This window comes from Chiloscyllium plagiosum, chromosome 13 (genome assembly GCF_004010195.1).
Source record: "Chiloscyllium plagiosum isolate BGI_BamShark_2017 chromosome 13, ASM401019v2, whole genome shotgun sequence".
Taxonomy (NCBI): Eukaryota; Metazoa; Chordata; class Chondrichthyes; order Orectolobiformes; family Hemiscylliidae; genus Chiloscyllium; species Chiloscyllium plagiosum.
The window spans coordinates 11,523,845-11,542,764 of NC_057722.1; the positions used below are offsets into that span (position 1 = coordinate 11,523,845).

At 39.1% G+C, this 18,920-nt stretch overlaps 1 protein-coding gene across 1 annotated transcript in view; it reads left to right on the forward strand.

Annotated features, from left to right (window-relative positions):
- The window catches only part of LOC122556289 (inner ear-specific collagen-like), a 65,550-nt gene that overhangs the window by 28,052 nt on the left and 18,578 nt on the right, over positions 1–18,920 (forward strand). The window contains exon 2 of the mRNA XM_043702917.1: positions 18,557–18,823. Coding sequence (XP_043558852.1) covers positions 18,577–18,823 — 247 coding nt within the window. The 5' untranslated portion in view covers positions 18,557–18,576. The remainder of the gene's footprint in view (positions 1–18,556; positions 18,824–18,920) is intronic.

The following is an 18,920-nucleotide window of genomic DNA, read 5'->3' on the forward strand; positions in this document are numbered from 1 at the left end:
GCTACTTAAACCATTTTGCTCCAGAGTGCATTGAAAGTTTTAACAAGTGCAGTCATTGGAGAATATATGCTCACTTGAAATATGAGTTAACTTCTGGAACTGTGACAGTAGCAGTTGTTCAGGTATTACCTATAAACATGGGTGACTTATTTCTAGTAGTGATTTATCTGGAGCAAAAGTTGTAACTTTGCTTATAATCAGAAAGTCTGATTGAGGATAAAGAGACAAAACAGTCATAAGAACAAGTTCCAGATTTTTTTTCTTCATATCTGGTAACCAGAGCAATAATTAAACAAAGTTCATCACCAGGAATCAAATTGATACTTCAAGGAGATGTTAGGATGGCTGAAACATTTTTGGAAGATGGGGACAATTGAGAAGAAGTGTTTAATAAGTCTTCTTTAGTTGAGGTTTAGAAAGTAGACCCAGAGTTAAACAAATAAACACAATCAAAGCACGCTGAAGCTCAGGCTGAGTGATTTCCAGACTTACTATGTTAAAAATGGGATACCGATGAGAAAATGGACTCATCCTCACAGACGAAGAGTTCTTTATCAGGTAATGGTACGGCCTGGATAGTGTAAAGTGATAATGTGGGTTGTACGTGAAATACATATGGTAGAGTATGTAGGAATATGGAAAACCAAAGCATTGATAAACAGGAATTTTTACTGGCACCTGGTCTTCATAAGGACATTGTACAATTTTGTAAAGGTGCCATACATGCCAGGTTGTAGGTAAACATCGGCATGCAGTCAAACTGACAGCTTTAATGTCTATTCTAGCTTTTAGAGTCATAGAGTCATACAGCACAGAAACAGATGCTTCAGTCCAACGAGTCCATGCTGAACATAATCCCAAACTAAACTGGTCCCACCTGCTGGCTCCTATCCCAAATTCTTCCAAACCTTTCCTATTCATATACCTACCCAAATGCCTTTTAAATATTGTAATTGTACCGCATCCACCACTTCCTCAGGAAGTCATTCCATATGCAAACCAACTTCTGTATAAAAGATTTGCCTCCCGTGTCTTTTTTAAATCTCTCTCCTCTCACCTGAAAAATGTGCCCCCTAGTCTTGAAATCCCCATCCAAGGGAAAAGACTACTACCATTAGCTCTATCTATACATCTCACTATTTTGTAAACTTCTATCAGGTCACCTCTCAATCTCCTATGTTCCAGTGAAAAAAGTCCCAGCCTAGCCAGCCTTTTTTTAATCATTCAAAACTTGCATATCTTCCATACTTCCAAATAGTGGCTATAAGGGCAGGTCAGAAGCTAGGAATATTGTGGCAAGTAATTCACCTCCTCACTCCTTAAATCCTGTCCACCACCTACATGGCACACGTCAGGAATGTGATGGAATACTGCCCACTTGCCTGGATGAGTGCAGCCCCAACAACATTCAAGAAACTTCATACCATCTACGACAAAGCAGCCTGCTTGATTGGCACGATATCCACAAGCATCCACCCCCTCCACCACCGACGCTCAGTAACAGCAGTGAGTACTATCTACAAGACGCATTGCAGAAATTCACCAAAGATCCTCAGACAGCACCTTCCATCTAGATGGACAAAGGCCGCAGCACCTTCAAGTTACCCTCCAAGCCACTCGCCATCCTGACTTAGAAATATATCACCATTCCTTTACTGTCGCTGGATCAAAGTCCTGGAATTCCCTCCCTAATGGGTCAACCCACAGCAGGTAGATTGCAGCATTTCAAGAAGCTAGCTCACCACCACCTTCTTAAGGGCAACTAGGAACAGGTAATAAATGCTGGCCAGCCATCAATGCCCACATTCCACAAATAAATTATTTTTAAAAATATTAAAAACCTGAAAACATCCTGGTAAATCTCTTCTGAACCCACTCCAGCTTGATAGTATCCTTCCTATAACCGGACACATTAGTCCAGAAGAGGCCTCACCAATATCCTGTACTACCTCAACATGACTTCCCAACTCCTACATTCAAAGGACTGAGTAATGAAGGCAAGCATGCCAAATGCCTTTTTAAGCACACTATCTATATCTGACACAAACTTCAAAGAATTATATACCTCCACCTCGAGATCCCTCTGTTCTACAACACTACCCATGGCTCTACCATTAATTAGGCGGAAGTGGGTACTGCAGATGCTGGAGATTAGAGTCAAGATTAGAATGGTGCTGGAAAAGCACAGCAGGTCAGGCAGCATCCAAGGAGCAGGAAAATCGACGTTTCAGATAAAGCACTTGCTGTGCTTTTCTGGCACCATTCTAATCTTCATGCTACCATTAATTGTGTAAACCCTACTCTTATTTGTTGTACCCAAATGCGATACTTCACAATTTTCCAGTTAGAACTCCATCTGCTGTTTTTCAGTCCATTGACCTATCTGATCAAGATCCCTTTGTAATCTTAGAAAACCTTCTTCACTCTCTGCTGTGCCATCAATTTTGATGCCGTTGGCAAACTTGCTACCTATGACTTCTATATTGTCATCCAAATCATTTATATAAATAACCAGCAAAAAAAGATCCCAAACCAATCCCTGTGGAAGACTACTGGTGACAGGTCTCCAGCCTGAAAAACAACCCTCCACCACACTCTGTCTCCTATCATTAAGCTAATTATGTATCCAATTGGCAAACTCACCCTGAATTACTAATTGGTTTACCATGCGGAACCTGGTCAAAGGCTTTACTAAAATCCAGATAAACAACGTCTACTGTTCTGCCATCATCAATTTTCTTTTTGCTAACTTCCTCAAAAACCTTAATCAGATTTGTGAGACAAGATCTTCCTCACACAAACCATGTTGACTATCCCTAATCAATTTCTGCCTCTCTAACTATCCAAAAATCCTATAATCACCTCCAACAATTTACTCATATTTGATGTCAGACTCACAGGTCTATAGTTCCCCGGTTTCTTCTTACAGTATTTTTTAAACAAAGGTAGAACACGCTTCAGTCATCAGGCACCTCACCCGTAGTTATAGATGATGCAAATATTTATGCAAGATGTCTCGCAATTTCCTCCCTTACTTCCCACAACAAACTGGGATACATTAGACCAGGTCCCAGAGATTTTTCCATTTTATGTTCTCTAAGAACCCTTGAACTTCCTGTTCTATGAACTGTTTCCAAAACATCAAAGTTTATTTCTCTGCATTCTCTAGACTCCATTTCTTTCTCCATAATAAAACCTGATGCAAAATATTCATTTAGTATCGCTTCCATCTCCTGGGGTTCAACACAAAGATGACTTCCTTGATCTTTAAGAGTCCCTATCTTCTGCCTATTTACTCTGTTGCTCTTAATGTATTTATAGAATCTCTTTGGATTATCCTTAACCTTATCTGCCTATGCTTTCTCATATCCCCTCTTTGCCTTCCTGATTTCTTTCTTTAAAATGGCCCTACACTCTGTATTGATTAAGGGATTCAATTAAACTAAGTTGTTTGTACCTAAAATAAATTCTCTTTTATTGATGAGTAGGACCTCAATATCTTTATTTATCCATTGTTCTTTAATCTTACCAGCCTTACCCATCATTCTAGTAGGAACATATGCCTCTGAATTCTCGTTATCACACTGTTGAATGCCTCCCACTTGATAGACATCCTTTTATCTGCAGTCTACTCCAATCAACTTCTAAAAGTTCTTATCTCATGCCATTAAAATATGCCTATGGAAAGCTTATAATTTTCCATACCATTTTAATGCTGACAGAATTATGATTGCTAGACCCAAAGTGTTCCTTTATTGGTCAGAGCTTTGAGCATAGGAGTTGAGAGGTCATGTTGTGGCTGTACAGGATATTGGTGAGGCCACTTTTGGAATATTGTATACAATTCTGGTCTCCCTCCTATAGGAAGGATGTTGTGAAACTTAAAAGGGTTCAGAAAAGATTTACAAGGAGGTTGTCAGGGTTGGAGGGTTTGAGCTATAGGGAGAGGCTCAGTAAGCTGGGGCTGTTTTCCCTGGAGCATTGGAAGCTGATGAATGCCCTTATAGATGTTTATGAAATCATGAGGGACATGGATATGAGAAATAGATTAGGTTGTTTTCCTGGACTGGGGTTGTCAGAACGAAAGGACATAAGTTTAGACTGAGGGGGAAAATATTTAAAGGGACCTAAGGGGCAACATTTTCACACAGAGGAGGTAGTGCATGTATGGAATGAGGTGCCACGGGATGGGGTGGAGGCTGGTACAATTACAACACTTAAAATGCAATTGGATGGGTATGTGAATAGGAAGGGTTTAAAGGCATGTGGGCCAAGTGCTGCCAAGTGGGATTAGATTAGTTTACGATATCTGGTTGGCATAGATGAGTTGGACTGAAGGTACTATTTCTGCTGTACATCTCTAAGACTTTTACTTCAGTCACCTGCCCTGCCTTATTGCCCAAAAGAAGATCTAGTTTTGCTCCTTCTCCTTGGAGGAGCATCCACATTTTGATAAAGAAATTTTTCTTGTACACATTTGACAAATTCTTCACCATCCAAACCTTTAACACAGGAACCATTCAATAGGGTGCTTTGTTGGGCCATTGTTGAAAATGGGAGCAGGGTATTATGGAAATGGCAATGAGGATCCCAGAGGCCATTCCTTTGAGAACAATCACAGCTAAAGCAATAGCAGAAAAATGAACTCAATTTTTTTACTCATCTGTAATGTCAGTAGAAGTACTGTTAGACCAAAGCTCCAACTTCATGTCTAAACGTTTTCAGAACATAATCTGTAATTGGGTATAAAACTTGGGTGTCTACAGCATATCATCCACAAACACCGGGAGATTTAGAGAGATGCAGTCAGACTCTCAGGGCATTGATTAAATATGAATGAATATCCCTATGATTGGGACATAAGTCTAGACTTTCTGTTGTTTGCTACCAGGGATTCATCAAATGGATCTACCGGGTATAATCCACTTGAATTAATCTATGATCATTGTTCACTCTTGTCCTTTGTGGAAGGAAATCTGCCATCCTTCTCTGGTCTGGCCTATGTGTGACTCCAGATCCGCAGCAAAGTGGTTGACTCGTAACTGCCCTCTGAGCAATTGAGGATGGGCAATAAATGCTGGCTTGGCTAGCAACGCCCTCATCCCGTGAATGAATAAGAAAATATCATGAGATCAGAGCGTCTTAAGTTGATAAAGGAAAGGTTTTAAGACAGAAGAGTAAATCTCCTGTTTTAGAATATTTCTGGGTGTTTCACAGTAGCATTTTCAAACTTCACAGGGAAGTATAAAAGAGTAAATAGGAAAAGCTGGTTAGACAAGCATGTGGAAACCAGAACATTTCAAATGGGAGATAAAGTGTTATTATTGTCACCTTGGCAGGGCAGGCCTTTGAAAGCAAAATTCACAAGTCCATGAAGGTCAGTAAAATGAATTAAATTATAGAAATTCTAGATTGTAGTAGGGAAGATAGCTTGTATCATGCTAACATATTGAAACAATCCCATTGTAGACAAGAAGATAAGGACCTGTATGTCAGGTGATACAAATAGTACAGGATGATAGACAGAAAGTGGGGTAGAAGGAGAAGGAGACAATACACAAGTTGAACCTCCTATTATCGAATTAGCTAACACTGAAATATTGGAACAGTTAGACACCATACTCTCATACTAAGAGAAAAGACATAGGAGAATCTGGTAAGGATACTTATGGAATTTAAGGAAATGTATAGAGATAAACCATGAATTGGAACTTTAGTCAAAACATGGATGAAGAGAAATCTATACCAATAAAATGGCATCCTTTTCATTTATGTATGGGAAAACATGCTCAGGTGAAAACAAAGTTTCAATATGTGGTAGAAAATTGCTTGAGGGGCGCTAGTGGTGCAGTGGTAGTGTCCCTACTTCTGAGCCAAGTTCCACCTGCTCCAGAGGTGTGTAATAACATCTCTGAACGAGATGATGAGAAAATTGCTTAATAAGACCTCATAAAAGCAGCGGAGTTATCCAACGGTATCAGTTCCTAATCCTAATGGGTAAACTACCTAGGTTTAGGGTAACTTATCTAGGACAGGATAAGTATGGACTTTGATAGAATTCTCTATTTCTGAACCTAAATGGGAAACCAGAGATTTCTTTGGGAGTACATACTTTCTATCAATAGTTTATGCCAAATTTCAGCATGACAGCTGTTCTCATAATAGGTTATAGTCAAAAGGATATCAAAGAGCTTTTGAGAAGCTGAAATGAATGAACTGACATTAAGTGCTGTGATTTTACAATCTTCTCTGGACTTAATATTTTCTTCTTCAGACCCAGAAGTCAGTTAGTAAAGAAAACACTGCAGCAGCTGCAATTTCTGACCTGAAATCCTGTTTCTTAGAAGAAGTTCCCAGGAAGCAATAGAGTTTACAAATACAAATATGTGGAAGACATAAATAATGGAGTATGACCAATTCTTAACAACTGAATTCAAGGTGATTGGAATCAGACTGGACATTTATTATCAATCTTCATATGTCAGCAAGTCAACTTTGTTGACAGGAAATCTCAGCAGACATAAATGATCTCATTTTATTCTTTGCTTCCAGACTTGTGACCCAAAGTTGTTACTTTTCACCTTTTATTTTAGAATCATATCTGCAGAGGCCTGTCTTGTTTTTATTATGTGAGTCTGCATTCAAGAATAAAGCTTTAATTCTGGATCATAGCTTAGATGTTAATCAGCACTTGGCACTTGCTTCTAAAATAAGCTTTGTTCATAATAAGTGGATTATTATTAAGTTAAATGAAGAAGCCTGGTGGACATTCCTTGTAATTTTTGATAGTAGCAATAAAGAAAGGGAATTTGCCACTTTAATAATTGAATTAGCAAATTTACACTAAAGGTGCAACTGATAAATATCGAGGCTTGATTATCAGCATGTTTCTCCCATCACAGTTGTAACATTGTCCAAGCTTCCACTTCAGAATTTCCTGCAATTACTCTGTGACATCCTTCATCCTGGCATCAGGGAGGCAACATATCATCTTGGAGTCCCCTTCATATTGAACTGCTACCATTATCACTTCAGCTCAGGTGGCTGGGCAGCTGGTTTGCAATGCCAATAGCATGGTCTCAATTCCTGCACCAACTAAGATTACTATGAAGAACTCTCCTTTGCAAACAGTTCTTTTGCCTTAGACACGTAGATTCTCAAGTTAAACCCCCACCAGTTGTTGCTGTGTAATGAAAGAGCAGCCCTATGAAATGGTAAGACAGTAGCAACTTCACCGTTTGTCACTGTAATAAGATTGCTAAACATCCTGAAGCACAGTTTTCAAGGTTATTCTGCTGTCACTGATTGTAATGGCTGTGTATTATCAAAATCTTTGCAATGCCTGTCAGATGGGGCTTCTGACCTCTTGTTGCAAAAGACACATGTTCTCCCACTACCATAGAACAAAATCTTCAGTACAATATCTGAGTTACTCCCTCACCAGATGCATTTGGTCACTCTTCTTACAGGTCAGATACTTTTTCTCAGCCACTTATAATATTTATTGCACCTTCCTTTAAGAAGTACAGATTGTGTTTAAATAATTTACGTCTTGGTGGAAGAACTCTTTGTCTATTGGCTGCATTTAAGGGCAACACTACCATTAGATAGACAAACAAACTGTATGTGCAAAAATGCAGCATTGCAATGCGACATTTGACAATTAACCCCATTCAGTCTAACTTCAAACGAAAAGCTAAAAATGTTCAACGACACCTTAGACTTGGCTCTTATGTACTTAGTTTTCTTTTTAAATATCTACTATGCAAGTTTATTATATTCAGTTATTTAATTCCATTCATCCTCGAATAATTGCATTCTCAATTTGTGACTGCAAATTTTAAAACTGCTCCTTTTGCCCTGTCTAAAATGTTTATGTAAATACTGAATGACACTGGTTACGGCACTGCACGAGAAATATCAGTTCACATGTTTCACCAATCTATGTAAATTCCTTTAAACCCAAATACCTGTGTTATGCTTTTATAGCCAGTTCATCGGGTATGTTGTTGTATTCTCAGGGCTAGTTATATAGATGTCCTCAGTGCATCTCTCCTAGGTTCAGAAGCTGAAGACAGTTTCATTTGATGTGATTTCACATTTGCAACCTCACATGTGCAGATTGGATTATCGTGACTATTTTTTATATTCTCACTCCCTCTGAGGCCTCTGCCTGACAAAGATAACCTTGGTGTCATCTTTCAAATGCGGTAGAAAAACCAAAGCTTTAACTGCTTTCTTGGGTGGACATAAAATATCCCATTGTTCTATTTTGAAGAACATCAAGAAAGTCATTCTTGTTGTCCTGGCTGATATTTATGCCTCATTTAGCATTATTAAATAAAACAGATTTATAGTCATATGAGGTTGTTCATGGGAGCTTGTGTGTAAATTGTTTTCCACATTATATCATTTCAAAAGTACTTCATTGATTATAAAGGTCTTTGGAATAACCTCTGATCATGAAAAGTGCTTTCCCTTTCTTTCCATCCAATGGATCTGCTTCAATGTCTCATCCAAAAGATACATTTTTGACACTCCTAATATAGAGATAGGGAATCTTCAGGTGAGCCTCTGAACAATGCTCTGATCTACCTATACCTCAGGAGTATTATTACAGATTGGATTGGAGCACCTTGAGGCACAAATGACTGCTGTAAGTAAATTGTAATAAATAAATTGATAAATATAGTTTGAAGAAATGCCTTGGGTCTGGCATGAGCTTATCTGTACAGATTAAGCCATCCTAGAATGTGGCAGCAGCAGTGGAGATGCCAGTGTAGTGGTAGATTGTCAGTCCTGGTAGTGTTCAATGCCTATTTTAGTCTCAAGAAAAATCTAATTATTGAACATGCCCACTCCCACCTGCAGCCTCAGCAACCATGAATGAACCTTTCATTTATGTAGGATGGCAGTACCATTGTGATAACTAAGTCAAACTAAATCAAATCAAGCAGCTTGAAATTGACTGATCATGACACATTGATCATGAATCAAAACAAAGATCTATAACTTACCACATTTAATTGAAAATAATATGATGATAGACAGACACGCAACTCATAAAAAGAGAAAGATCCATGAAAATCAATTATGATGAAACTCAGTGACTACCCAGTCAATTTGGTTCATTCCACATGACATTAAGAAGTGCCTAATTCATTGGGAACAGTGAAGACAGTGAGTCCAAGGCCCCAAGGGACACTTCCATATCCGCCACAAATTCACCTGCACCTCCACACACATCATCTATTGCATCCGCTGCACCCGATGTGGCCTCCTCTATATTGGGGAGACAGGCCGCCTACTTGCAGAACGTTTCAGAGAACACCTCTGGGACACCCGGACCAACCAACCTAACCACCCCGTAGCCCAACACTTTAACTCCCCCTCCCACTCCACCAAGGACATGCAGGTCCCTGGACTCCTCCATCGCCAGACCATAGCAACACGACGATTGGAGGAAGAGCGCCTCATCTTCTGCCTAGGAACCCTCCAACCACAAGGGATGAACTCAGATTCCTCCAGTTCCCTCATTTCCCCTCCCCCTACCTTGTCTCAGTCAAATCCCTCGAACTCAGCACCGCCTTCCTAACCTGCAATCATCTTCCTGACCTCTCCGCCCCCACCCCACTCCGGCCTATCACCCTCACCTTGACCTCCCTCCACCTATCGCAATTCCAACACCCCTCCCCCAAGTCCCTCCTCCCTACTTTTTATCTTAGCCTGCTGGACACACTTTCTTCATTCCTGAAGAAGGGCTTATGCCCGAAACATCGATTCTCCTGTTCCCTGGATGCTGGCGGACCTGCTGCGCTTTTCCAGCAACACATTTTCAGCTCTGATCTCCAGCATCTGCAGTCCTCACTTTCTCCTCCCAATTCAATTGGAGTCAAGTTTCAGAGGAATCTATGCAGAATGAGAAAGATTGCTATTATATAAGAGAAAATCTAGAACAACTACTTCCAATCATCTTTCAATCATCAAAAACTCATGAAAAATGCTATCAAAGGACATCTGCTTATCATTAATGACTTAGGTAAATTTGCTAAGAAAGTCTTACATACTATTAATCTCCAGTTAGTACTCCAGACCAGTCTTTTGGTTCAACACCATGTTTGCTACTCTTCAATTTCTTCAAAAGTGCAATATCAGCTAAATAACCTGACAAATGGCTATCACTTTAGTTGAAGTCTGAATACACTGTTAATTAAAATTACTTGATATAAATAGTTTCTGATTTACATGAGAACAATCATACATATTGCAATTATGTATTCTAAAATATCACACTTGACTTTGTTGTGATTCTCTTGCATGGTTATATTTGATTCACTCCATGGGCATCGTGAATTGACTGCGTGCTAGATACAAGAAAGACTTACGAGAAAGATTTTGTGTTCAATTCAACACATCTGGCAACAGATGTGGAGAAAGAAGCAGTGTTATTAATTTGAATCAAATATGACTCATTTGCATTAAGAGATGATCATCATCTCCACAGATGATGCCTGACCTACTGAGTATTTCCAGGACTCAGTTTTTATTTCATACTTCTGTAGCCCCAACCTTTGCTTCAGTGAAAGGTGTCCATACTGAGGGAATGTGATCTTAGAACTAAGCAGATATTTTGCATCAGTCTTTATGGTGAAAGGTACTTTGAATATCCCACTAAACTAAAGAACATGGGGAGGAATTGAGTACCATCACTGTCACTAAAGAAATATTAGACAAACCAATGGGTCTAAATGTTGTTGTGGTTCTGTTCGCCGAGCTGGAAGTTTTTGTTGCAAACGTTTCGTCCCCTGGCTAGGCGACATCATCAGTGCTTGGGAGCCTCCTGCGAAGCGGCAGGGACAGACCACTATAAACACCGGAGGAAACATCAAAGAAGCGCTTCGCAGGAGGCTCCCAAGCACTGATGATGTCGCCTAGCCAGGGGACGAAATGTTTGCAACAAAAACTTCCAGCTCGGCGAACAGAACCACAACAACGAGCACCCGAGCTACAAATCTTCGCACAAACTTTGAACACTTACGGTCTAAATGTAGATAAGGCTCTGACAGCATGCAACCGAGGATCATACAGGAGATAGCTATAGAGATAGTCGGTGCATTTGTTATAACTTTGCAAATTCTATTGAGTATTAGAGGATTAGAAAACTGCCAATGTGATACCTCTATCCAAAAAGGGAGGGAGGCAAAAAGTGAATAACTATGGGCCAATTAACCCAACATGTATTGTTGGAAAAATATTGAAATCAATTGTTAAGGAAGTAATAGCAAAACCTTTGGAAAATCACAGTCTAATTGAGCAGAGTTAGTATGGCTTCATGGAAGGGAAATTGTGCTTGACTAATTTACTAAAATGTTTCAAGGAGGTCTCAACTAGAGTGGATAGTGGGAAACCAGAAGATGTGTTGTGTTTTGACTTTGAAGGCATTCAACAAGGTACCTCACAAATGGTTAAGGCATAAGATAGGAGCCCACAGTGTCGTAGTTAGTGTACTGATTTGTAGAGGGAATTAACTCACAGGTAGGAAATAGCATGTGGGGATAAGGGGTTCTTTTTCAGGTTGGCAACCTGTGACCAGTTAGGTTCCACAGGAATTATACTGGGATTTCAATTGATTACAAGAAGTACTAATGTTCTAGAGGGAGGAAGTGATTGTACTGTAGCCAAATTTACAGACAGCACAAAAATACTTGGAAAGGCAGGTTGCGGGAAGGATTCAAACGGTTTATAGAGAAAAACTAAAACAGCTGCAGATTGTATAAATCAGAAACAAAAACAGAAGTTGCTAGAAAAGCTCTGCATGTCTGGCAGCACCTGTGGAGAGAAATCAGAATTAACGTTTCGGGTTCAGTGACACTTCCTCAGAACAGTTTACTGAAAGGTATTGATAGGTTAAGTAAATGGGCATAAAGTTAGTGTATAATAGAGTATAATGTGGGAAAATATGAAGTTGTTAATTTTGGAAGATCGAACAAAAGATCAGAATATTATTTAAATGGTGAGAAAGCACAGAAGGCTGCAACACAAAAGGACTTGGGGGTACTTTTGCAGGAAACACAGCTCGAATACAGGAACAGCAGGTAATTGGGAAAACTAATGGAATGTTTGCACTTATTTCAAGGGGCTTGGAATATAGAGAAGGGAAGTCTTACTGCAACTATACAAGGTGCTGGTGAGATCACATCTGGAGTACTTTGAGCAATTTTGGTGCACTTATTTTAAGGAAATATAATTTCATTGGAGGTAGTTCAGAGAAGGTTCACTAGGCTAATCCATGTTATGGAAGGATTGTCTTATTAATAAGGTTAGGACTCTACTCATTGGAGTTTAGAAAATTGAGGGATCATCTCATTGAAACTTATAGAATTCTTAAGGGACTTGACAGGGTATATACGAAGAGAACATTCTCCTCATGGGAGAGTCTAGGACCAGAGGGGCACCAACTTGAAACTGACATGAGAAAGAACTTTTTCGTTTAGAGGGTTGAGTGTCTTTGGAATTCCTTGCCACAGAGGGCTGGGGTGTGGCAGGATCCTTGTGTATATTTAAGGCTGAGATAGATTCTTGATCATTTGGAAAATCAAGGGTTACAGAGAAAATGCAAGAAGGTAGATGTGAGGAATGTCAGATCAGCCATGATCCTGTTGAATGGCAAAGTGGGCTTGGGGGGTCCAGTTGGCCGAATCCAGTTCCTATTTCTTACGGTCTTAAGCAAAAGTATATGACTAGAACTCCACTTGCTGAGTTAAACCCAGCATACTACAGCTGATCTCCAGGTGGTTGATCCATTAAACAAACTCTCCTGCACGTCTTCTCACCACCAACCTGTGTCATGCTTCACTCCATGTTCTTGTGGCTATGGTCATGGCTCATGGCTTAAACCCTTTTCTGAGCCTGCTCCCTTGACATATAAGATAATACCTCGAATTGGGTCATCTGCTTGGGTTTTAGTGTCTTTTCAATCCCACTCTGGCTATGAAAGTTCACCTGAACGTGAGCATTATCTGTTTCCAGGATCGGTGTTGGCTCCACGTACTACCAGCAATGAATGTAATATCTGTGTCTTGATAAGGCTGGAAGAAAGCCATTTAATCACATTCGGAGAGGCTGTTGTCTGAGTGCTGTGGACTGGACCACCATTTCAATGTAACTATAATTACTTGGAAGGAGCGTTGGAAAATGATTAAATTGAAATGGATTACAGTCGGGCTGCCAGCCACCTCACATGACATGCAACTTGGCAACATCCAAATGTTGGCTCTTTTGCTGCTGTCTGATTTAAAAGAAAGCAGAGTATTGGAAATGTAGGAATTTGTTTCCGATAGAATATCTCACAGCTTCCTGGACAGTACAGTAACTTTGTCGAGCAAGTGACTGAATTGTACTGACCAAAAAGGACCCAGGTAAGATTACCAGTCTGTGCTGAATTTACCTGTCACCACACTGGCAATTAAATACCACATCTGAACTGAATTGAACTAGCTTTATTGCCACATGTGCTCAAATGAGTACAGTAAAAAGATTACAAGTCACCACATTACCGTGCCATCTTAGTACAAAGGTGTAGATTCTTAAAATCAAATTCTTAGGGGAAAAAAGCTAGAAAAGTAAAGAAAAACAATTACAAACCAGAAAAATAAATTAGAATGATAAAGAAATAAAAAGTTCAGAATGACAGTCTTTCCAACCCACTCAGTGCCAACACCTAGCCTCCAATAGCTGAAAGAGACACAGCTGGTCTAATGTACTAGATTAGGAGAAACTCCGAGAGGGTTCCTGCTCCGGAGTTGTATCCAGTTGCTGATTGGTCTGCTCATTTACCACAGTTCACAATGAGCAACTGGCACATTGTGTGTCTGTTTCCTTTGTTTTCCATAAAGATCATAACAGAGCAACTGCTTTCTTAAGTCTTTTAGGGGTATAAAGAAATGGTAGCAACTAAATTACTACTAACTGACCCCCCAAAAAAAACAAGGAAATAGGAGCAGAAGTGGGCTATCTGGTCCTTCGAGCCTGCTCCCCAATCAATAGGATCATGGCTGATTTTTTCGTTGACTCAGCTCCACTTACCCATGCTCTCACCGTATCCCTTGATTCCTTTGTTGTTCAAAAGATTATCTATCTTAGCTTTAAAAACATTTACTGAAGTAGTGTCAACTACTTCACTGAGCAAGGAATTCCATGGATTCACAACACTCTGGGTGAGGAATTTCCTTCTCAATTCAGTCCAAAATCTGCTCCCTCTAGTCTTGAGGCTATGCCCTCTTGTCCTAGTTTCACCTGCCAGTAGAAACATCCTCTCTACTTCTATCTTATCTATTCCTTCATAATTAAATTTTCTTTCAGATCCCCCCATGTTCTTCTGAACTCCAATGAATATAATCCCAGTCTACTGAGTCTCTCTTCATTACCAACCCCTTCAAATCCGGAATCAACCTGGTGAACCTCCTCTGCACCCCTCTAGTGCCAGTATATCATTTCTCAAATAAGGAGACCAAAACTGTGGCACAATGGCTCAACAGTTAGCACTACTGCCTCACAGAGCCAGGAACCCGGACTCGATTCCAGCCTTGGGCAACTGTCTGTATGGAGTTTGCACATTCTCCCCATGTCTGCGTGGGTTTCCTCCGGGTGCTCCGGTTTCCTCCCACAATTCAAAGATGTGCAGGTTAGGTGAATTGGCCATGCTAAATTTCCCATAATGTTCAGGGATGTGTAGGTTATTTGCATTAGTCAGGGGTAAATGTAGGGGAGTGGGTCTGGGTAGGATACTCTTCGGAGAGTTGGTGTTGACTTGCTGGGCCAAAGGGCCTGTTTCAACACTGTAGGGATTCTATCTGATGTATGAATTATGTTATGTCTCATAGCAAATATGTGATATACCTTTCAGGGAAATATTCATGATGTCATTACCACATCATAGCATGTTACCTATTGGTTTAAAGCTCCCTGTCTCCATCTTACTGAACTCTATTCTCTGGCAGTGTAATATGCCGAGAGAAGCATGCTAAAATACATCAAATTGCTTAGCTTCAACATGTGTTCATTATTAAGAGTGCCACGACAGATGTGAGAATTACTGAATTTACAGTGAACATTGGTGATTGCCAGAAATTGAGAATGAGTGGGGGAGTGGTTCAGTCATTGGAAGGTGAGGTAAAGGTGAAGATTGGAAGCAAAGTTGATTACATTTTCCAATTCAGGGTGAGAGAAGGAAATAACACCAAGAGAATTTAAAATCTACTTCAAAAATATGAGCAGAAGGACCTAAGTAGAACTGGAAAAATATTCAACTAAATCCCACAAAAAAGCCAGACATAACTCCAACCCATATGGGTTTTCAGAGCAAGACCTTTTATTTTGAGGAAGTGAATACAATGAAAGTAATTCATTTCATGTGAGATAACTAGGCAGAGAAGGGTACATCCGGAGGACCTCCATTCAAAGAAGAAGAAAGAAACTTCCAAACTGTCCTGTTGGGGGATGGAGGTCAGGAGGGATTAAACATCAGAAGATGATTAAAACCCAGAAACTGAAAACTGTAAAAGTGGCAGAGGGTGGGAAGAAACTGGACAAGTGAAATAAAAACGGTGAATTATGAAGAAATTATTTCCATTTCTATTCAAGGGTTAATGACTTGAAATATCCTGTTTAATTCTTCAAAGGTACTGGGCCAAAGCTGCTGAGTATTTTCAGATTTTTCTGTTTTTAAGCTAGATCAATCTATTAATTTGCATTAAATCCATGTACAGTACATTCAGCAAGTGTAGCTGGATTTGCAACAAGGTATATAGATCTACTGCCCTTGTTCATGAGGCTTTGTTCTTCTTTCTCTTTGTATTGTGCAATGTATGCTACATGCCCATGACTATGCTGCAAATGTAGTCAGACCTAAGCACTGTAGTTTGTGTAAAGTTGTCTCCAAGAGTGTTCTCCTGCCACATACGACATGCTTCCACATCTCCCCCACCTTAGATAGTGTTATGTGACAAGTTGCTGTCATATGTGAGGTTCCTGTTCATTGATTCAGAATTGTGTTTATGTTATATCGCAGTGAGGAATAATATCATGGAGGACATGTTTACTTAAAGCAATCAAATTCTTACATGAGGCAACTTCCAATTCTATATCTGCATGTGATGCCACCAATACTTGAACTGCTGAAAGTGGGTGACAGGATCCCCTGTGGGCAAATTGTATTTTGTCGGGCTATGACCAGAAAGTGGTTTGTGCAAAGCTTAATAGCGGGTAATATAACCCTCTGTGTATTTACCAAACAGAACAAATAACCATATCAAATATTTTATTTGTCACATTATCTTCTGCAGCTTCAGGCAAAGGAATATGGAGTAATAATGGAAATATGAACCCAATGAATATGATTATAAAGCATTATCCTACTTCCTCAAAAAAATCCACAAAATACCCTCATTCTATCTTATTGTCATATCTAGGTCATGCTGAATAATGTAAATTGGAAACAATAACTAATTTGTGGTGTTCACCCGAGAGAAAGGGTCTATAAAACCAAGCACTGTAGGAACTGTTATCTTAGATCCAGCAGAAACTTCAAGTTCGGGAATCTACACCTCAACAGGTGAGGATGCTTCAGATTAAGAAAAACATCTACAGAATAAGGAATGTTGAGTTTAAGAGTTATACTGCATTCTTCATGCTAATGCTGTTTGTTGGACATGACAATAAGAGAGAAAATTAATATCTAAACACGATTATGATTGACATGGAATATAAATAATTTAATTTGATATCTGCACTTAAATAGATTGCTTTACATAAATCCTACAGCATGATTTATATGCTATTTCAGGTCTCAGGTCTCTGCCCAAGATTATCGTAAATCAGTGATTTTTATTTTGAACCATCAACAAGGAACAGATTGATGTGTAATATTGTTTTCTGTAATTATTCTCAGCAAAATTATGAAATTAAATAAAATGCAGAACTTTTGCCAATAATAATAACCTCTACAGTTTACTGAGTCAGTAAAATTGACAAATTTCTGTCTTTCCAAAGAGCAAGTCATACAATAGAAAATTTAAGAAAGCATGACATCTTCAGGACTTGAAAAAAGTAGTTAAAACTTTAGCATCCATTGCATAGTTGTATTTCTGTTAATTTTTAAATTAGACATCAGTACATTAAAGAATAAAGATTATTTGCTTAGTAAAATCAAATGAGATGTATTAGCTAACCAGAATTTGACTTGCTGAACCAGTATGACCCTCACTGGACTGAGATTTCACTAGTTGTAAATCCTGCTGAACAAGGATTTGACCAAATAGACCAAGATGTCATCTAATGAACTGAAATTTGCCCACCAACTGGACAAAGATTTGATTGCTTGTCTAATATATCACAGTTGGACTAAAATGTCACCAATTATGCAGCTCTACAACGAATAACCTGATGACATTCACTATCTATATCTTAACATCAATTATTAAACACTTAGATGATTGGTGTACTTGGAAGAGAGGGGGGAATATCAGAGAGAATTTCAGAAGAAATAAGGAATGTAGTTAGTGGTTGAGCAGATTTTCTATTCTTCAGATAACAAACCCAAGCTAAAGAATTCACAAGAATAACCAAGAGTGATTCTTAAATTTCTTTAATAGTAAATTTAAACTCAGTAAAAGATTTGTTCCGCTTCTTATTTTTAGCAGCATTGGAATTGCATTCTGTTGTGTATTTCTACTGGTATTAGTGAATGGACAATGAAAAAATGTTACAATAGAATTAGTTAAATGCATGTGTTTCCTTTCCCTCAGCTGATAAAATTACATTTGAACCACTATGGATTGGACAAGATAGAAGATTAGTCAGTTCTTTGTTATCTTTGTTCTGCAGCTCTTGTCTCTGTCATTAGTGTTCGTACTTCTGAGTCAGAAGCTTACATTCTACTCTGTCTATTCATTTCAGTACTGAAGAGTGCTACATTGTCAGAGGCATGTTCTTTCAGATGGAGGTCCCTTATGTTGTACCATCTAAATCCAACCAAATGGTCAATTATCTCATTGGCAATCTCTGTGACCAGCATTGTGCAGTATTTGTCTATATAAAAACTGTTATCACATTTCAGAAGTAGCTATTGTATAAAATGCTAAATGTGTTTTGATAAAGTATTGTAAAAAAGTGAGTGCCGATTTACTTCTCCTGATGAAAGTCCCAAACTTTGCTATGGTTTGCTTTGGAAAATATAACCATACCTGTTCATTAACTTAATGGCAAACTTGCACATGAAATCGCGATGTCATTCTGTTGAACAACTATTACAACATACATGAATGGAATTCATCATACATGGTAGATGTTGGTCTACCAAAAATAGTAAATGGACACAGAGGAAGAAGCCATTTTAATTATCTTCCCTCACAAAAGGAAGTAGCATGTCACCTTGCAAGTGATAATCTTTACTGGGAAGAAATCTGTACAGTGCATATTGTAACATGAAATGGATTGATGCTTCATAATTTATGGGATAAATAAGTTTTTCTTAATTTTGATGTTCCTCTTTCCACAGCTTTTGGAGTGGAAGTAAGAATGCTGAATGTAATTGCGGTGCTGGCTCTGCTCGTGATTGCAGAAGGTACCCCTCAAAATGAAACCGTACAACCACTGAACCGTGGACTTCCTGATTCACCTGTTGAATACAACTTGTGCCCCCTTCCAGACCAAGAGTATCCTTTCAGCACAGATATGGTCCCATCATACTGTGTCTGCATGCACTGCCAAGGGCCAAAAGGGGACCTAGGTCCTAAAGGGGACAGAGGAAACTCAGGACCACCAGGTACACTTGTAAAATTCTTCTTGGAGCTGCAAGTTGTTGAAAAGCAGGCAAAGGTGTTTTGGAAGAGCCTCATTATTAACTATAAGCTTATAGCAGT